The sequence below is a fragment of the Neodiprion pinetum genome, chromosome 4, assembly GCF_021155775.2.
Source record: "Neodiprion pinetum isolate iyNeoPine1 chromosome 4, iyNeoPine1.2, whole genome shotgun sequence".
NCBI lineage: Eukaryota > Metazoa > Arthropoda > Insecta > Hymenoptera > Diprionidae > Neodiprion > Neodiprion pinetum.
Window position 1 is genome coordinate 37,879,894 of NC_060235.2, and position 19,170 is coordinate 37,899,063.

General features: G+C 37.5%; 4 protein-coding genes across 8 annotated transcripts in view; 2 read left to right on the forward strand and 2 right to left on the reverse strand.

Moving 5' to 3' along the window:
* LOC124217829 (solute carrier family 7 member 14) overlaps positions 1–4,821 on the reverse strand; it is a 41,272-nt gene extending 36,451 nt beyond the window's left edge. Inside the window, exon 1 of the mRNA XM_046623925.2 lies at positions 4,079–4,821. The gene's annotated coding sequence lies outside the window, so the exon portion shown is untranslated. The remainder of the gene's footprint in view (positions 1–4,078) is intronic.
* Positions 3,466–9,520, forward strand: 140up (RPII140-upstream gene protein). Of its 3 annotated transcripts, none has more exons than XM_046623942.2 (4): positions 3,466–3,599; positions 6,688–6,942; positions 7,055–7,303; positions 7,421–9,520. In XM_046623942.2, exons 1-4 carry the CDS (start codon positions 3,574–3,576, stop codon positions 7,539–7,541), a joined length of 651 nt encoding a protein of 216 aa, XP_046479898.1. In that variant the 5' UTR covers positions 3,466–3,573; the 3' UTR covers positions 7,542–9,520. The 3 variants fall into 3 exon arrangements, with proteins under 3 accessions (XP_046479898.1, XP_046479899.1, XP_046479897.1); XM_046623943.2 differs by lacking the exon at positions 3,466–3,599 and adding an exon at positions 5,871–5,996; XM_046623941.2 differs by lacking the exon at positions 3,466–3,599 and adding an exon at positions 6,201–6,466.
* On the reverse strand, positions 8,711–15,285 carry twf (twinfilin actin binding protein). 2 transcript variants are annotated; one of them, XM_046623937.2, is made up of 5 exons: positions 14,989–15,278; positions 14,709–14,786; positions 13,648–14,307; positions 13,401–13,519; positions 8,711–8,881 (listed from the first exon to the last, which is right to left on the reverse strand). In XM_046623937.2, exons 1-5 carry the CDS (start codon positions 15,011–15,013, stop codon positions 8,711–8,713), a joined length of 1,053 nt encoding a protein of 350 aa, XP_046479893.1. In that variant the 5' UTR covers positions 15,014–15,278. The 2 variants fall into 2 exon arrangements, with proteins under 2 accessions (XP_046479893.1, XP_046479894.1); XM_046623938.2 differs by lacking the exon at positions 8,711–8,881 and adding an exon at positions 9,789–12,811 and having other exon boundaries at positions 14,989–15,285.
* Positions 15,286–16,007: 722 nt separating this feature from the next.
* Positions 16,008–19,170, forward strand: part of Nuak1 (Nuak family kinase 1) — a 29,015-nt gene continuing 25,852 nt past the window's right edge. For both annotated transcript variants that reach the window (XM_046623920.2, XM_046623924.2), the window contains exons 1-2: positions 16,008–16,167; positions 16,266–16,329. The gene's annotated coding sequence lies outside the window, so the exon portion shown is untranslated. The remainder of the gene's footprint in view (positions 16,168–16,265; positions 16,330–19,170) is intronic.

Consider the following 19,170-nt stretch of genomic DNA (forward strand, 5'->3'; position numbering starts at 1 on the left):
TGACCCTTTTATTTTCCAAAATTATAAATTGCCGGCACGAATCGTGAATTCCTCGATAACTAAAACCAATTGCAGATTATACACTACAAATTTATTTCTTGGTAATTTTGTAACTAACGATCAAACAGATACAACCAAAAACTGTCAGTAATTGCGACAGGGTCGATAACTGGTTACACACTTACCTCACCTGTCTGAGCGCGCATAATTAAAACCGAATTCGAGACACGTTCTGCATATAATATATAATAATATGACGGCTCCGAATGCAGCGGACTTATCCCAGCTCATCTACTCCCGACTCTCCCAACTTCCGGCTGTCCTATTAGCGTCAACCCCCCCATGTCATGCGGCAGCTCTTTTCTCCCATTGGCCGAATCGAAACAACTATAAACCGTAGAGAGAATTTAGAGAATTGTAACAGTCACAGCATCGCCCTCCAGGCATACACGGAACATCTCTTGTTGTACGAAAGTCAGCATTGCGCGAACGGGGATGATAATTGTTAGAATTTACCCAGCGAATTTCATCACGGCTGTATTATTACTATTATTGTTGTTGTTACATATAAGCGTTTATGTTATTGTTAGACGTATGCGTAATACGACTGTATCACTGGCTCGATAACAAGACGAGCACTCGTCGCCTGGCGCGTGTCACGCGTATTATACAGCGAATGTCCTGATAAACCTGCAGGTTGTAATGCCGGTACCCGGAGGGAAATATTTCCGTTCCTACGTGTAGGGTGGCAAGATGGCGGGGTATCGACTCTGCGGCCTTGCAGTAGTCGTGTCACCGTTTGCACCGTTCGTAGTTTTATTTGCGGACGAAAATATTTCGTCCTGAGGTGAATTACGGATGGTAACGAAGTAAGGATAGATTGGCGAGAAAAATCTTTTACGACCAGATGATACAGAGAGGAATGTTAATCTTGACGCGTGTCAACGATTTTCAATATCTGATTATAGCTATGATGAAATCCAGCCCCGGTGCAACGGGCCGAAACATCGATTTCAAATTTCACAAAGGACATTCCGTAGGGCACAACTTTGTTTGGTATATGCTTGTGTTGTAAGGCGTGCCTTCCTCGTTACTCATTCCGACGAAGAATTTCGCAAATCCGGACAGCTATCGTTCGCCGCGAGTATCTGGTTGCGTTGTTGCCTGAAGAGTTTTTCGCTAAGAGAACGGTAGTGGGAACGAGACAAAGAAGTAATCCAGGATAACGAGGGTCCTGGGAACATGGACGTCGTGGAGGAAACGCACACAATCCGAATCGTTAATTGGGAGAGATATGGGTTCCGCTCTTGTAACGATGGTTCGTCGTTATCCACGTTGTAAGGCGGTATCAAAACGCCGCTGCAGCGCTGTGACAAAGAGTAGTCGCTGTTTTTTTCTTTTTCATTTCATCTTTTATTCTCCAAGCATCCGCAATCGGTGATTGGTGACTTACCGCATGACAAGAGGATCGAAATGTCCCAACGGCGAATCCATATCGAATCACCATCTCAACGATTTCTCGCGCGCATTTATCAAAGTAATAAAAATCTATTTCAGGGACCCCAAGCTGAGAGCCGGAGACTTTTATAAGAAGTAGTTAATTTTCCGATAGATATGTCAGACGGCGTGCGGTATAGGTGTGAGTGTATATTACACCTATACGCGTATAACTTGTGACAAAGGTGAACCGCCTCGGTGGGTCAGCCGTCGGTATAATTAACGACGTACGTTATTGGTAATAATTAATTACTCCGTAGCTAGCCAGCTAGCTCAGTCATTGCGGCGAGAGAAGTATAATACATATAATTGTGTCGTAAATTTTGAAAAGCAACAGTCGGTGTCGAGTCCAACAAGGACGTACGGAACATTTGACGCGTTTCCATTATCAAATTAAACATCGTAAGTTTGCGTAGCCGTGATAAATTATGTAAAAGCTGATTCTATCACTGCCGAAGCAAAGTACGAATTCTGGGACTGGGACATGAGCTTGGAAGCCAATATCCTAATCCCGGGTAGAAATTTATTCTTGATCACATTCGGGCGTTGGACCGTCACCCTCTTGGCAGACGCAATTAGCTTAAGATAATAATCTTAAGATAACGTTTATCAAACCCAAGGTAACACGCTGTATGGTTGGCTAGTCCCAAGCTACCGTCTCGTTACTTGGAGCTATTGGCTCTCTCGGATCAGGGTAACAGGTAGGTACGTAACACGCATGTAACCATGTTACATTTCCAAGATCGAACAGTAACATTATAGTCAAGTATCGGGTCTTGCGTAACATTGCAGTGATAAACAACTGGTCACAGAATTTACACCACATCTATTAAATCTGGTGTATAGGAGTAACTCACAAATGTTACATTACAGTCGTCGATATGGATGCGACGTAACCGATGTTCTTTAGTCGGTTAGAGTTACGTTATATCTGTTATATGAGAGTAAACAAGTAGTATTGCATCATGCTTATATCGATGCAACGTAACCGATATCGGGCTGCTTTGTGTGCTCATGTTGTCTGACTGAAAGGAAGGTCCTTTCAGTGTTCCTTCTTCCGGTGCTGTCATGGTAAGCTAAAATTCGGCGTGCACGGGTGAAAAAAAAACACGTAGCGCTTCACTCCTGTGTGTGAGATCATGGACTTGTCATCCAAATTGCCGCGAACTAACGAAATGGCGGGTCTAACCGTCGGTTAAAATTGGAACAAGGTTATAATGATTCGTAAAGAAATAGTGTGATCTTCTATTATTGGTAGGACTAGTGACTATTACGGTACCTCGATCGCCCCTAAATTTTTAAATTTTATTGTAATTATTAGCAAGCGATAAAGCAAACATTCGTATCAAAAGGTTCTCCGTGCAGAATCGGTAACATCAATGGAGCCGAGCCTCGGCAAGAGAAGCGAAAACAAGGGCATCTTGAATCCCGTTATCAGTTTACATTTCGCCCCCGCAATAAACTCGCAGAGAACAAAGAAGGAGCTTTAACCACCGATCAACCCTCCGGCTCGCCTCTGCGGTACGTTGTAATTTACCCCGAGCCAATTCGGAAAGCAGTTATATTTCGGCTCTGCGTATACGCCTAATGCTTCCGAATTTGTCGAAAGCCCGGTACAACGGAGTCTGATTTAAATTTTACACGGTTCCACTCAGCGGAAGGGACGCCCGCAACCGGGACTTGAGTGAAATCGAATATTTATTCATATCATATCGCTTTTGAAAACGATGTAGGAGTAATTCGTAAATTTCCACCACTCTGTTCAGTGTCGTGAACGGTGTAGAAACTTGATCGATCCGCATTTTTCACTTATAACAAAATGGTCAGGTACACAGAGCCCTGGGAAAACGGGCACCTTGATACGAACAATCATCAATTATGCAGGTGGGGTGGTACGAGACCTGAAAACTGACACTATGCAGCTTTGTTATGCGCTGCCGTTGCCCTTCTTGCGGAGAACTGCATTATGTTAATGATGCACGGGGAGTTGTTGAACGAAACAAGACATAATCGGACGAAATGGAACCCCGATGAATATCGAAGTTCGTTTACCGCAAACTCTACTCGTATCTCAGAATGAGTACAGAATCCTTGGAGGAAACGTAAGAAAAAAAAAATCAAAATATACTTCGAAACATTCTGAAGTACGATAAATTACTTAACTAAACAGGCTATTCATCGCAGACTTTATTTACAATCGGCCCGGAAACGCGACAAATTTTCATAAAATTTCTTTAATTGTATCGATTAAGCAACCATACACGTTCGAGATGTCACTCGTCTTCTTTGCTTATTTTTTGGATACTGACGGAGGTGTCACGTTACCGCTAATTGTTTACGTTTGTAAATGATCGTCTTGTCGTAGCTACAGGTAGAAATTCATGGGTATATTCATAGGACGTATACCCTTCCGACTGGTCGTGGTAATTTTGTCGTTAAATACGTGCCTAATTGCCTTATCAGTCTAGTTTTTGCGAGTCTATTATTAGGTTTGTATCTCTGACAAAGTGGCTCTACGTTATATACATTATGCAATACGGTTTGAGGGAGCTGAATCATTAATTGTACGTATTCGACTTACCCGTTGCCTGCACCAGTCTCCCGAGAATATTATCTTCGCGACACAAATCACAGATTTATCAATCCTTTATTTATTGCGTCAAAAGAAACAAGTAAAACAAATAGAAAACCAATTTTATTTCCAAAATCACCACACTGTAATTATAACTTAGCCAACTGCTACGTTCAACGAATATAATTTTTTTTTTTTTTCCCCCTCCCCGTTTAACGTTAACGCGGTATATTTCTTACAACATGAATTTATAATTTAATATCGTATCGTAGATATGCGTGTACATAGAATTGTATTTTTTATTTTTTTTTTTGTTTTTTATATAATTAAAATTATTAACTTTTTAACCATAACATATATGTATATATATTTTTTATTTATTTTTTTTTTTTTATTTGTATTTTTCCTTATATATATGGTTTCTTTATGCTTGCTCCTTTTTTTTTCTTTCACCCCCCTCAACGACTACGCGAGAGTCTTTTTCAACTAGGATAAAATGATATGTATTATATCTCCGACTAGTGTTAGCGATCGGTCAGCGGTGTAACGGATGCATATAATCCAAGGTGCACACTTTTTCGGTTTATTTATTTTTTCTATATTTTCTTTGTTTTCCTTTTTTTTTTCAAATACTTCGGCTTTTCCCTAAACTAATGGAATTTCGGTTCTGTGCTCGTTGCGTCGAGTCACATTTTAGTGTGACACTGGCGTTGCGCGGTACAACCACACGGTTCGCAGCCGTTCCTCGCTCTTCGGCGCTTCGGAAACCACCCCTATCGCCCCTGTTACCTTTTCCACCCCCTGGCACACGCCGGCCGTCGCCCCCTCCACACCCCAGCCGCCGGCGGTCCTATTGACGTGCGAGTTTCTACTCCCCCGGCCCTCGCTGCCACCGACGGTCTCCCTCCTTCATCCCTGCCCCCGGCTTTCGGGGGTGGAAAAGAAGCCTGATGTAATGCCGTTACGTCACGGCGCGTCTCTGCCAGCACACCTAGCGGTACACTGAGGGAACCACGGGATTAGCATCGTGCGCCGTTTTTCACCACCATTTCCAGCTTCCGGTCTACCCTCCGATTTAAATTCCGTAAAAAAAAAAATAACTATGATTTTGAATATAATTTAAAATATCCAAGTTTCGATAAACTATACCCGTGACCAATATACAATTCAATGCCCAAGAGAATATATTCAAACGATATAACGCAATTATCGCTGAAATTAATTCCAAAATTTTTCCATGTGATGCTTCAGTTTTTTATGAAAATCATTACTTACTGATTTTTTAGTAATTTGCTGTTACTCGTGATATTGTACTGGATATATGTCAGAATTTCACCAAGTATGCTCAAGAATCATAAATAGTTAATACCATTCTTCTCGAGCCAAAGTTAGAAGGAATATAAAAGCAGTCGGTTCGAACTTAAGGTATCTATTTTCGAATCTTTATCGAAACTGAAACAAATTATTTTATTCGATTCTATTGCATAGTTTTCTAACAACAACGAATTGATCTTACCAATCTGAACTGAATTTTCTTAACTATAGCACGTGAAACGTTGCAGGAGGCTCAGTCAAGATAAGAGATATAAATGGGTGCATTTTATATGCACCTCTCCTTCCAGCCGTAATAAATCTAGCCTCTAATCTCATTGCTGTACTGTACAGCAAACTGCAGTGATGCATTTTTCATACAACTACGGTAGCTTTCAAGTTTTAAATAATCGATGTTACCGAATCGCGCCTTAACGTCTGCAACCCGTAAGCCTTGTGTGATTATTCGCTGCCTACAAAACGGCAACATCTATGTATAAAATCAACCTCTTCTTTTTGATGTTCAACCTTTCAGCATCGATTTTTCATCTTCGCTGCAGATCTGTATGCAATTCTTACGTGAATGTTAAGCTGAAACAACTTATTGAGGTCTAAGGTAACTTCTTCCCGTGACAAAATCATTAGCCAAATTTTACCGCTGCCTGTTCGGCAAAAAACAAACATTCATTTTTTTTTAACCTCGGACTACTTCACTGATTCAATTGCGGAAAATCCGAGAGAGCGGATCATCCATCGCGCATGCCCCTGACATTTTCGAGATATTTTAAACTGCTAGTTTGGCCAATGGCGTCGTCAAAATTTTGTATCTTGAGTTGTATTTTTAGGTTATGTTACATCGCACCATCCATTGACTTGCAGAGATATCAGGACCAACAATTCCCAATTCAATAGCTACAAAATGTTAAATGTCGCGGGAAGACGAATACCGTATCTGATAGGTATACATTTACCGTTTTGGCAGTATGATATACCCGATAAAACTGTACAAACTGCCAAATCATTTAACTCTGATGCGAACGAAAATGAAACCGGCTGGGATAGGTTAAGAAACATGTACAGTCTCGAGTATGTACTTGTTTTATTAATAGTAGACCTTCGTTATCCCGCTTGTTACAATCAACGCACGACACTTTCATGTGTCATTCTCAAAACTAATTTTTTCCCTTTTCAAATCGTTCTACCCTCTGTTGCCTTCAATTTGTTCTTTGTTCCTTTCTTGACATCCGCACATCGAATTGTCTTCTATCTTGTCAATCCATTAAATAATGCAGCCGTTTACGTTACAGCGAGTATGGAAACCGAAGTCCTGAAATGCACTTCGCTGTACAAGCAACATTTTTTGGAACGTTTGTTGGACTCGTATATGGAGGCTCACTGAATTCACGTATGGCGTATGTAAATTTCATGGAGAGAAATCAGGCGACAGCATTCACAAACATATTCGAGGCGAAAAGAAAATTGCAAGATACTGTTACAATCAGTTTTGCCAAGGGTGCTTATCACTGGGCATGGAGAATCGCCTTTTTCACTGGCTCTTATGTGTGAGAATCTTACGCTAAAATTTCACGCAACAAGCTAATCTAGTATCTTAGAATATTTTGAGTTTCAGATTTAGCCAACTACAGTCGTCCTAAAAGTATGTTAAAATTGTAGATTACTGACAACCTCGATCGCAGTTTATCGTGGCAAGTCATCTCTTTTAGAATATGTAACTGCGGGTACTATAACTGGAGCGATGTATAAAACAATGTTGGGTCCGAGAGCAATGCTTGTTGGCGGAGCTGTGGGAGGAGTTTTCGGCGGTGTAGCTGGTGCATTGTGTTTAGCATTGTTAAAAATAAGTGGTACGACGATGGAGGAAATCCGATACTGGCAATACAATTGGAAGAAGAGCAGAGACAAGTGAGAGACGGTCACTGATTTGAACGTGCCGTTATCATTTTTCAAGTATTTTTAGCTCACTTACGTACAGTGTGTATGAATAAGTCGTTCTAATTAAAGTATTTTCTCTCATTACAGGCGAATTCAGAGTTCTATGAGTCGCGTTATCCAGCAGCCAACAGACATCGAAATGTTGCATGACAAAAAAGTGGAAAGTCTAGAGGTGCAAGAGCAAGAGGTTAAGAAAAGTAAAGCATAGTCACTCAATTTAGGTAGGTCTATTTCCATTGGTCTTGTAGATATTAGACTTTATTCGTTGTTATACATAATTATAATTTATTTTAAATTGTTCAGAGAACAATTATAATTTAATTAATAATTTCTAATAATAATATGTGGTTTTTTCTGTTTCTTTAAAGTACATTATATGTATATAACTCATGCAGACTTAATTCACTAGTACCTAAGGCAACGGCACATTTTTATAATTGCTAAAATTGTATATGAGTACGTTTAAGAAAATGGGTGTCGATCATGTGCGAATTATATTTCTTTACGTTATTTTCAACATTAGTTACACCTGTCTAACCCAATACTTGAAAAATTTGTTATATTATAACATGTTAAATTCTCAATCCTTCAAATTGATGCAATTTCCTGCAAGTGATTAAATTATGATACCTTGGATAACACAATTTTTATATAATGATTATAAAAATCGCTAATCTTATTCTCTATCACTGCAATAAACTATATACCGATTGTGCCAATAAAATACATAATCAAATTTGAGCAATTGCTGAAAAATGTCTACTGATCCCTCTAATCGAATAATTTGAATGTAAAATTCTGATCTACAGCAGCATGCATGTTCACAATGAAACGAAAATATTCTTGATAGAACACTGGTCATAATTCGCAAACATTGAGAGATATTCCTAATTCGATATTTTATGAGCCCTATTCTGCAGGCAAGTATTAATACTGAAAATTTCCATGCTCAATACTAAACATAAGTTCTGATGGAAATTCGAGGCAGCTGTTTATTGCATAGTTTTGAAGTTAGCAAAGTCGTTACCGTGTATGCAATAAATACTACATATGCTCACAGAATAGGCCTGATAATCAACGACATATACGATATGCAAATTAGAAATGTATAGAAAAAAAAAGTTCTTGTCTAGTCAACTTCATTCGATCAATATTTCATTGTACACTATAAAACGAAAACCGAATTTTCCCATTTGGATGAATAATAAACGAGAAATGTACTGGAAGTGAATAAAAGCACTGAATTTGACAGTCAAAATTAAGCAAAGAGTAATGTTGCGGAATAAATAGTAATAAAGCGTTGGGCAGTTTACTAAAATCTTACAGCCTGCTTGAATTTGTTATTGTCCTAATTGTATAATTCATCAGAGTTTTATATTAAGTTTCTTGTTCTGCAGTTTCTGGAGTTTGAATCTTGGTCAAACGTTTAGCACCTCTGTTTGGCGGACCTTTGGGTTTGGCAAACTTAGGTCGGTGCAAATTGACTTTCGGATGTAATTCCTCTTGCAAAAATTCCATGGTTAGTTCCTTTCCGTCATCAATCTCAAGCTACAGACCGAAAAATTTTGCATAAACAGAATTAAATTTCTACAATTTTCAGTAACAAGAAATAGAGATACTTGGACGTTTCAAGCTCAAATTATCATCCAAATGTTACGATTGGATATAAATAATTTACAATAAAAAATCAGGGTATACCAATGTCAGGCCTATACTGTAAGCTTATAAAATATAATTACTAAATATTAAACGCTATTACGTACCCGTACGATGATGTTATCACCCTGGCATTCATTCCCACCTATTGAATTTTATTTGTCTATTTTCATTTACAATATACGTATATAGCGAAATAAAATTATTGAAAGAACTGTGGATTACAGTAAGATATTGACAAAAGCAAGAAATATTCTTTTTAAATTGTATAATTGTGTTTATTATTCATAATATATTTAATATTGGCAAGAATATACAATTTATTTGTTCATAAGAAGGAACCTATAATGTTTTTAACAAAATTTTCTTTATAAATAATCAATCAATACAATGAACGCATCTTACAGAATAGGCCTGGCCTGGAACAGTGGTACTTATAAACATAATTTGCGCCTGGGCGAACGTGTGCGTCTCCCCCTTATGCATATATCGGAACACAATTTCAAATTTTGAGCGTCGTATAGAAAACCATTGGGCCCGAAAAAATTTTAGTATAGTTCTATCATACAAAACTTAGATGATCACGATTTTTCCACAAAAACAGCCCATGTAAATTTGTGATATGAATAATACCGTAAATCGTTTCTGTTATTCATATTTATATGGTTTACTATTCAGATAGAAAAAAAATATGCAGGAAATATCATATTCGGAAATTCGATGAATTCAATCAATCGCCATTGTATTTCTACATTGAGCGTTGAGACATATACTTGCAAAAAGTTATTTCAACAGTGGCGGGGGATCTGGGGGGGGGGGGGGGGGGGCAATTTCTCAAGATAGTTTGTGACTACGATAGGATTAGGAATTCACAATTATTTTTTCTATCAAAGGTAGATAAAAATGCAAAAAAAGTGACCACGTAAATTTGCATACTTTCAATTTCATGTTTCTCTTCTTTTTTAACAAGTCCCAGATCATAAGTTAAAATCCAAAGATTTCTAAAACGCTTATAAAAAGCTACAAGAGTTAAAAAATACACGTCACGAAAAATATAATGCCTCTCGAATATCATCATCTTGTTGTTGCCTATCTGACAACTCTCCCACTCTGTATAACTGTGTAAATTTTGATCAATATTATGCTAACTTTATACATAGATATAACAATTTTGGCAAATTCGAATCACGATTGATCAGTTTCGCTGATTGTATCGTTAATCATAGAACATCTAATTTCCAATTTCGTTTTATATTCCTTTGATATCATGTCTGGGGAAATATTTATCGTGTAGTAAGGTATACTTGTATCAGTGATAAAAAAAAGCTTTGTGCAACAAGATTGGGCAATGATTCTTACAGGCAATGATACAGATATATCACTCTTAACCATTGGACATCAACCCAAAGTGCTTGGAAAGTCAAGAGATAAGATGTATCTATTAATATCGTGTAACTAATAAGAAATGATTCTTCGATAATAACTCAAGATTTCAAAGAAACATATGATTTTAAACTGTATTTAAATCAGCTGCGTCAATATTTTGCATAGCAATAAATACATTCAGTAGATATTCGTATTTAGTTTTAAAAAAAAAATTGGTAAAAATTGTTGGGTAAGGAAATAAGAATCGAGTCATCTGATTTCGTTTGGTAAAAACAAGATAGGTACATCAAATCCATTATTTCTCGGCTCTAATATTAGATTTTTCGAAAATCTCAACCGCTAAAAAAATAATCCATGATGTTTGATCCAAATTTTAGAAAATTAAATTACAGTTCAAAAACAACATAGTTGTTCATAAAATGGCTTTGTCGATTTAAAGAAAAAATCCAGATTAAATAAGATACGAATGTTTGAGATAGAATTTTGAAACAATCAGTTGATTCGCATCATAAGGATTGTTTGGTTCTTACTCCGCACTCAAGGCTCACAGATATACAGCAAGTGGGATGTGCTGCGTTCAGTCTTACGTCGTATATATATTTGTGAATTTTAATATGTCATATTATTTATATATAATATAATAGTATAGAGTATAATATATATAACGCAATATGTATATATATATATAATATATATTATATACATATATATTGTTATCGTCACTATTAAAATGCAAATAACTCGATAATGTGGAATGAATATAGCTCAACTCTGACGTTAAACAATAACATTTGCACATTTTTTATCATTTGTCAACACAATGTTATCATTAGAATATGCAGAGCAGTCAGGTTAGTGGCGTTAGCTAGCTAGAGCACATGGAATTCTTTCCTAACTCTCTAATAATCACATTCAGCTATATGTGGCTTGCTGAAAATACTAAATTATAACAATACCGTCCTACACCGCTTAAATTCTATTTAGTGTCGACATTGATGTTTGGAATTAAGGCCCTTAAGTTTCATCTAAAGACATTAATAGACAACTTATATGTACGTATCACTTGATTTGAGACTAGGAACTAATTTGAGACAAGGTATATTATATACTGGGTTTTTATACATTAAACAACTATGTGCGAGTAATTGCTTTGTTGCTCTTCTTTCTCATTGTTACGTGTTAAAACTCGCAAACGGCAAAGATCGCGACAGATCTATCAGTTTCAACCATTCTGAATTAATTTGAGTAATCAATAAACGTATTCGTTAGTGCAAGCTACCTGAGAAATAAACTTTATTTTATTTGTCATCACTATAATATAATATTTTTATTGATTAAATATTTTTTATATATAGTTTTTTGATTCTGGTTATGTATGCACGACTTTTCCAATAAGGTAAAAATCCTCCAGTTAATGCATTAACTCAAATCTGGCACGTGACAATTTCATTATTATTATATTCAATAAACCTAAGGGCTAAAATTCGGCAAGTGACAAAGCGCCAAGCTGCTATCGAGTCTACAATGCGACTTCATATGTAAAGTGTACTAACATTAATATATAGGTACGAAAATAATGTACTAGTAAAATATTTTTGATGCGAACTTGTCATAAAAACCCAGCAGTAAGGGCCTATTTTCCAAACTGTTTGAGACGTATAATTTGTTGCGATGAAAGTTGATAATAATCTCCCTCCAAAAAACAAACGAATAAAAAAATGATACATCATACTCGTTCAAAACAAATCTAAATAGTTATTAGATATATTTTCTGTACGTAATATTCTTTTCTTTTTTTTTTTCTCTCTCTCTCTGTACCAGAGATATATAGTATATACGAATTACTTAGACAAGAATTTGGCTTACCAATTTTGGTATTAGAATTTAGAAAAATACACCATTTGGTCTACTCTAATTTACTAAATAGATGCATGTTATCACTTTGAACAACTAATTCTAATAATCCAGAGATGTTGGTATCAGTAAATGCGTTTACTTTTAGAATGTTTTCAAACTTCAATTCAATCTACACAATAACATGTAGAAAATTTTATAAAAACAATATTTCCTAACTTGGAAAATCAAAATTTGTGGTGTAATCAGCATGCGTTGTTCTTGTGGTTGTTGTTATTCCTAACAAATTTGAGGTTGACGTAGTTTATCGATAATAGTTTTAACTGCAAATTTAATGTTTCCAAGTGGAAATCATATCACCTCCCTTTGCAATGTCAGAACCGTTTTTGAAGCAGCAAATATTAATTGGAGAACCTGTTAACTCAAGACGCACGAGCGTTTTGGTTTAGATTTTTTATCAGGTATAGTTTGTGGAGGGGCAGAAGGTGTTGACGGAGTGGCAGGAGTTGTTGCTGCAGTTTCTTTTATGGTAGGAGGATCTTCCAACATGTCCGCTAACTCTTCGCCGCTATTTACTTCCAACTGTGATTCGTTATATACAAATATCCAATCAATTTCAACGATTTCTCCTTTTAAATTTTCATATATTTGCATAACTAAGTAGAGTCGGCACAAACTAATTTCTCTGAGTCCAATAAATTCCCTGCACTGTCACAGTTTAAATGAATTTCATTACTTTCCAATAATTAATTCTAAAATTTACGCGTTATCCGTTATGTGATCACAAGCAAGTGTGAAAATTAGTAAGCAAGCCCACTTTTGGAAAATGGAAATTGCTGCTATACTTTTCTCAATGGTACTTTATAAGTTTCTATATGTACTTTACAAATTACACAACTCGAAACAATGTAATGCCAACATCTGGCTAATATGTAATTTGCACAATTTTTTCCTGTTGATTTCCTTTCATTTTTTTACAAAAGTGTGCAACAGTGGTCTCTTTTTCAGATTATCTGTTCTGTACAAAAGCTGGAGATTATTGAAATTCAATTTCCAGGAATTTCAGTCACCCAAGATAAAAATACATGTTCTCGTCGAGCATTGCCCTGTTATATACCCACAAAGCTGCGACCCTGAAAGCGTTTGAATAGAGTAACTTAATTTGGCTCACCTTTTTGATTATGTTGACTCCCAACGATTGAATAAGATCTAGAAGGGGTCCCTTGCACGAAGAGTACAGCATTCGTTCTTTGATGCTGCAACTGTACCCGGGCATGCTGTATATGAAAACTGGAAGATATAAAGTACAAGGTTGTAAAAAAAAAACTGTTATTGCAGAAATACAGTGTAAATGATCTCCTTTCATCAAGTAATACCAAACACGTGAGCCAATAGTTCATAAAGGGCAGAATGCATACCGATATTCTCCATGTAATCACCCTCGTGAGTGTGTTTGAAGTTGTATAAATGATATCTGGCAGAATCAGCTGGCACTTTAGTTGGCAGTTTATCTAATGAGACATCACAGGCCATGACCAAATGTATCTTCTCCTCTTCTAGGTCGATTTTCAGCTGAACATACTCGGTAATTCCTTTACCAATGTCGTTAATGGCCTGCTTGGCTTCTTCCGTAACAGGAAAAGCGACACCGCTCAAAGTCTGCTGTCTTGTTTCAACACTGTAATCAGTGTGTACAGAGGTTTTCTTGATCTCAGCCAGCTCCTCTTCAGCTGTTGTCAGGGGCGCGGGAGCAGCGTCGTTCCTTTTGTGCTTATGGTATCCTTCTAGCGTAATGTCCTCAGGGACTGTGCCATGCAATTCTTCCTTGAAGGAAGCCGTTCCAAATTCCTGCTTGAGCGTAGCCTTCGTTGAGGCGTAAAGCATCTTTTGCCTTATAGACGCAGTGTCGGGTGACCAAGAAATGAACAACCAGTCATAGCCGGAGTCAGGCGATTTTGTATCAAGCCGATAAAGGATGTAGGTTGGCTGGTTTTCGACAATCAACGGTTTTATCAGCTTGTCGTAGTCGTCCTGCCATTTCCCGACAGCCTTGGAAGAAAAGGCAGGTACCAACTCCTCTGAAATTATTATTTGATGATTAAACTTGATCAAGTTTTGAGTAATATAGCATGCCCAGGTGCCTGGTTAAACCCTGAGTTAGATTGGCTCGTTTGGCAGCAGGAATCATATGTAGACTCAGCTTGTAATTACCAATTAGTCTACTGTCAAATGTGAATGACAGCAAGAGGGAGAGAAATAATGAGTGTGTGTTAAAAATTGGTTGGCTGAGGTCATGCAGCAACTAGCATGAACATTTTATTTATAGAACTTTTACGAGTTTCTCGTTATGTTGTCTATACGGGAAGCATTAAATTTCGCGATAAGCGTCGCGTACCGGGAATCGTTATAATAAAAACGAGCTACAAGGTATCATATAAGTCCATTACAAGTGTAAAAAACAATTACAAGGTTTCCTCACCGTTTTCGATGGAAACTTTGAGCACGCGTATCTTTCCATCTCGGCATTTGGCAAATAATTTCTTGAGCGCTTCGTTGGCTGGAAAAAAAAAGAGGACGAACGTAAATCACTAATTAGATAGAAAGAGAAGGAAGGAAGAAGAAAAAACGGAGGCGAGAGCGACCTGTTTTGAGGTTAAAAAAAAATTGCTCGTAATCTTTCGAAAAACGATTTCAAACACAAATATCGTTCGATCGCATAGCTCCACCTCGTTTTTTCCTCATACCTCGTTCATCGTTACCTTTGATTCCCGTTTGATGTGACATTATTTGCCTGATGAAGGTATCTTTCACCTACCGCGGAACCAGTCGAACTATTATTTTTTCCCACCCACTTCAGACGGCTGTTCTCCACAGTACTTCAGACCGCTTCGGACGACCACCTATGCCTACAGCTTCTGCGTAAGTCGTTCGCGCAATGCCAAGGACAGCCTCTGATTGGCCACGCAAGTTCATATAGATACGGCTCGCTTTGCGCAGCCAATTAAAAGCCTCGTCAATCTCGCATCCCGCAATGTCATTCCGTAACAAAAGATGATAGCTGTCAAAAAATAATATGCGGTTCTTTCGAATACAATGCAATTCCTCAAGAACGAGGAAGTTTGCCCGCCTTATTGATCGTCGCCAAAGATTACGTTGTGATCTTATTCCCCCGAAATTTACGGAGCTACTTACATACTAATATATACGACAAAAAAATCTCTGAGCCAAGCGTAATTTTCATCTTAATTATATTACACATATAGTGCGGTCAACCACATTTATAACGAAGGACTCGTATGTTCAACGAGGGTAAATGTAATTTTAGGCTTAATTGCTAAAGTCAGTTACGGAATCTGATCAATGGTTGGTCACTGCAAGGGCGTGATCTGTACGATTGTTGTTTCATGCAACACGATGATGCGTGACCATTGCATAACTCGACGGAATAACGCTGATTAAACACATTTACAACACATTGCATGGAAAACTAGGGTAGATTTAAATCTGCTGTGACAGCGTACCGATACTGGATATAATCATTTTTTGAAGAAACCAACTCGTCAGTGTTTCAATAACATGTTTATCTGCGCAAAGTAAGAGCGATAATTCGTTATCTTTCGCTATCAAATGAGTAAATAAACGAAAGACCTAATGTAAACAATTACAATGGCTTCCTACATATTCGATGGTAGTTTTCGAATTTCCCGCCCGTAGAGCAGCGCCACTCTGGTTCACGGTTCCGCGTTCCCTACTTCAATTCCAAAATTAGTAAATAAAGATGGTGGCAAAGTTTGAGCTGTGTGGCGTATCGCTGCTCGGAAAATGTCTGATAAAATGAGGTGGAAAATAAAAACCGGAGTGATATCGTCGATAAATAAAAACAAAACAAGGACCCAGTGTTAGGGGTGTTAGAAAGGACACCAGCCGACGTGTAAATAGTGTGTTTATCTTTTATTTCGATATATATTTATATACCACGATACACATACAGGCATATACGTATATATTATCTTTTCTTTTCTACAATTTATGTAAGGCCGAGTAACCGGAGAGGAACTGCAACAAAAAGAGGATAATTTTTCTCCAGAGTTCAGAGCAAGGTATAAATTTTATTCTATTTATAGTAACTCCTCGAGAGCCTTTCGACTTTAACTCCGAGTTTCGTCCGCTCTAACTCAGTCTTAACGTACACATAACTATACCTAAAGTTACGCGAAGTATCCCCGAAGGTGCGATGAATAGTACTGGGTAAATAAAAGAAGGCGATAATATATCTATCGTGAATGAGAGAGAATAGGAAGCTTGTGTGTATACGCAGGAAGAAATCGCGGCGTGGTTAAGTGGGCGTTTTCGATTGCCCAATAATAATTATTCTCTCTGGTTCAAGAAAGGCAATACCCGTATACCTATTCGATCACCCACGTTTAAAAACTCGGCGTACGGTGCGTGCCGCTGATTTATTTCTCATTTGTTTCAATGTAATTGTCTCCAACCGATCGTCAGAGTTGAATAATCGACACCGTTAGAAAGGGCCTCCTCTAAATATCAACCTGCTATTTTTAACCACCAGAAACCTACATACCGAAGTCCGATGCGCGACAAGAACACACTTTGACACATTTTACCCTACCTACGCTTTCGGTTCTGACAATCCCGTCGCAAACTTCCCGATACGTACATATTTCCGATTATTCATCGTCATCTCCAGTCGCGTCAACTTTTATTTCCCGGAAACTTTATTCACTCTGCGCAAATACCGACGTGACATGGGTAATAATAAATGACGATCAGTTTCCCATCAACTCACGCGATACCTTCGAACGATTTACTCGATAGAATTAGGTACTAATTCATCCCGGGGCCCGATTTCGATCTTACCCCAGTTTGTTCGAGAAACTTATTTCGGTTGAACCCTCTTCGGCTGCTTCTTGCCTCTTTTCATTTGGCAAATATGCGTGCAGCGCGAAAAAGAGGGAAGAAATGAAATATTCCAACTGAGAAATTATATCGTAACGTGACGATTACGCGGGTACGGCTAACGAGTGCATATTTTAAACGTAGGATTTCCCGCCTTTGAATACCCGGCGTAAAGCAATCGTGATGGACAGTCCGAAACGTCGGTTTCGAATCGGAACAGTTGACGCATTTTTCACCCCACACTCATTTCCATTACACATATCAGCCGATTAAATGTTCAATTTAACGAATGAATTCTGCGCCAAATCGACGAACTTACAAAATTAACATCATATTGAAACGGCTACCGCAGAGGAGAATAAATAATCCAAAATTATTTATATTCTCCCGTGAATCCGAGCGTTGGAGTAATCATTAAGAAAAAATAAATCGATCTATCAGTCGGGGTAAAAAAATCACAATCGTTGTCTCGCTCGCGTTCTTTTGCCTTTGAATAGTCTACGTGTAATATACCTATATAAAATATATGTTGTTCATAGCAGTAACCGTAAGGACATCCAGTGGTCATAGGAGACGTTAGAGGAAATTTATTTTTCGCAAGACCACAACGATTGCGAAGTATCATGCATAATTTTATTTTTGTCAAAAATATCACGCCCCGTTCACTTACTCCCGACATTCTCAAAATAAACATATCACGTACGTGTACAAGTATATCTATGGGTATAGAATTGTTAGATATTCGGGACAATTCCTTCTTCTTTCTTTTATTCTTCTTATTCTCTCTATGATTTCTGCTACGAAGAATTCAATAGTCATTCTTCGCAATACGGTTATCATTTTATGCGCAAGCATAACATCTTGATATTGGTATCTAGTCCTCAAGCTTTTCCTGTCGCACAGGCCATATTATATATATATACAGATATATACTTCGTGTAAATTGAAATCTTTTTTGGAGTAAGTAAGCTTCTCGCAGCAGCAGCAGCAGCGAAGATAATTGAAGAAAAGAGAAAATCAGGCCAACAACATTTACTTGCGATTTATTTTTATTCAAGATTTAATCTCTTCTTCTCATTCTCTCTCTTATACTCGCTAACTCGTGTTTTTTTTTTTTTTTTTTTTACTTCAAACACATCGTCAGGCAGCACGTACATACGCGTAGATACGTATATATATATATATTTCCAAGAACGAAACGATGACCCACTTGAAGTATTCCAACGATCACTAAGTTTAAATAAAAAGAAGAAAAAAAAAGGGGGGGGGAGGGAAAGAAGTTATAAGAATAATAATAAAGTAACTTAATTGAACGCTACACGATACGTATGTCGCTGTTTTTTTTATTTTTTTTTTTTTTTCATTTCACGTACGTGAAATGTGAATCACGAGTTGATGACCGCAACCTTTGTGCCGAATTACGTCACCGATGAATATCCTTGTGTTCACCTCCCTCTCTTCTCATCACTCTCATATTCGAATAAATTGCCGATACATTGTGCACGCTACTATGCGACAAGGTTGCGAATAATGTACAACTTAAGCTATATTCCTACAACTTAAGTTGTACTAGTCTACTTTTTGGAACCTTGACCGAATGCGCGGTGTTACAATAATAGTCGCTCTTTTAATAATATCGAGCTTTTATTACTTATTATGTTCATGAAATTTTTATTTTTTTTCGATTTCTTAGAGAATTATGTGTTACGCAGGTTGTTCGAAAGATCGATAACGCTTCGCAGGTGAATTCGCGTCGAAAGCATGGCACGGCTTGCAAATTAGTCAACTTTATGCATTGGGGTCATTCGATGTCGACTCGTGAGCGAATTTTATAACCCCTCGGATATTTCCGCAAATTTTTCATCGTGGCTTCGAATTTTACACTTACTTGCCGAAATCCTCTGAATAATCGAAGAAGAGAATTAAAATAAAGTCTGCAAGTGCCATTTTTTTTTTCAAAAATATTCCCCAGACGAATTCAAGCAATGAATATAACTATGCAGCGAAAAAAAAAAAATACGGTG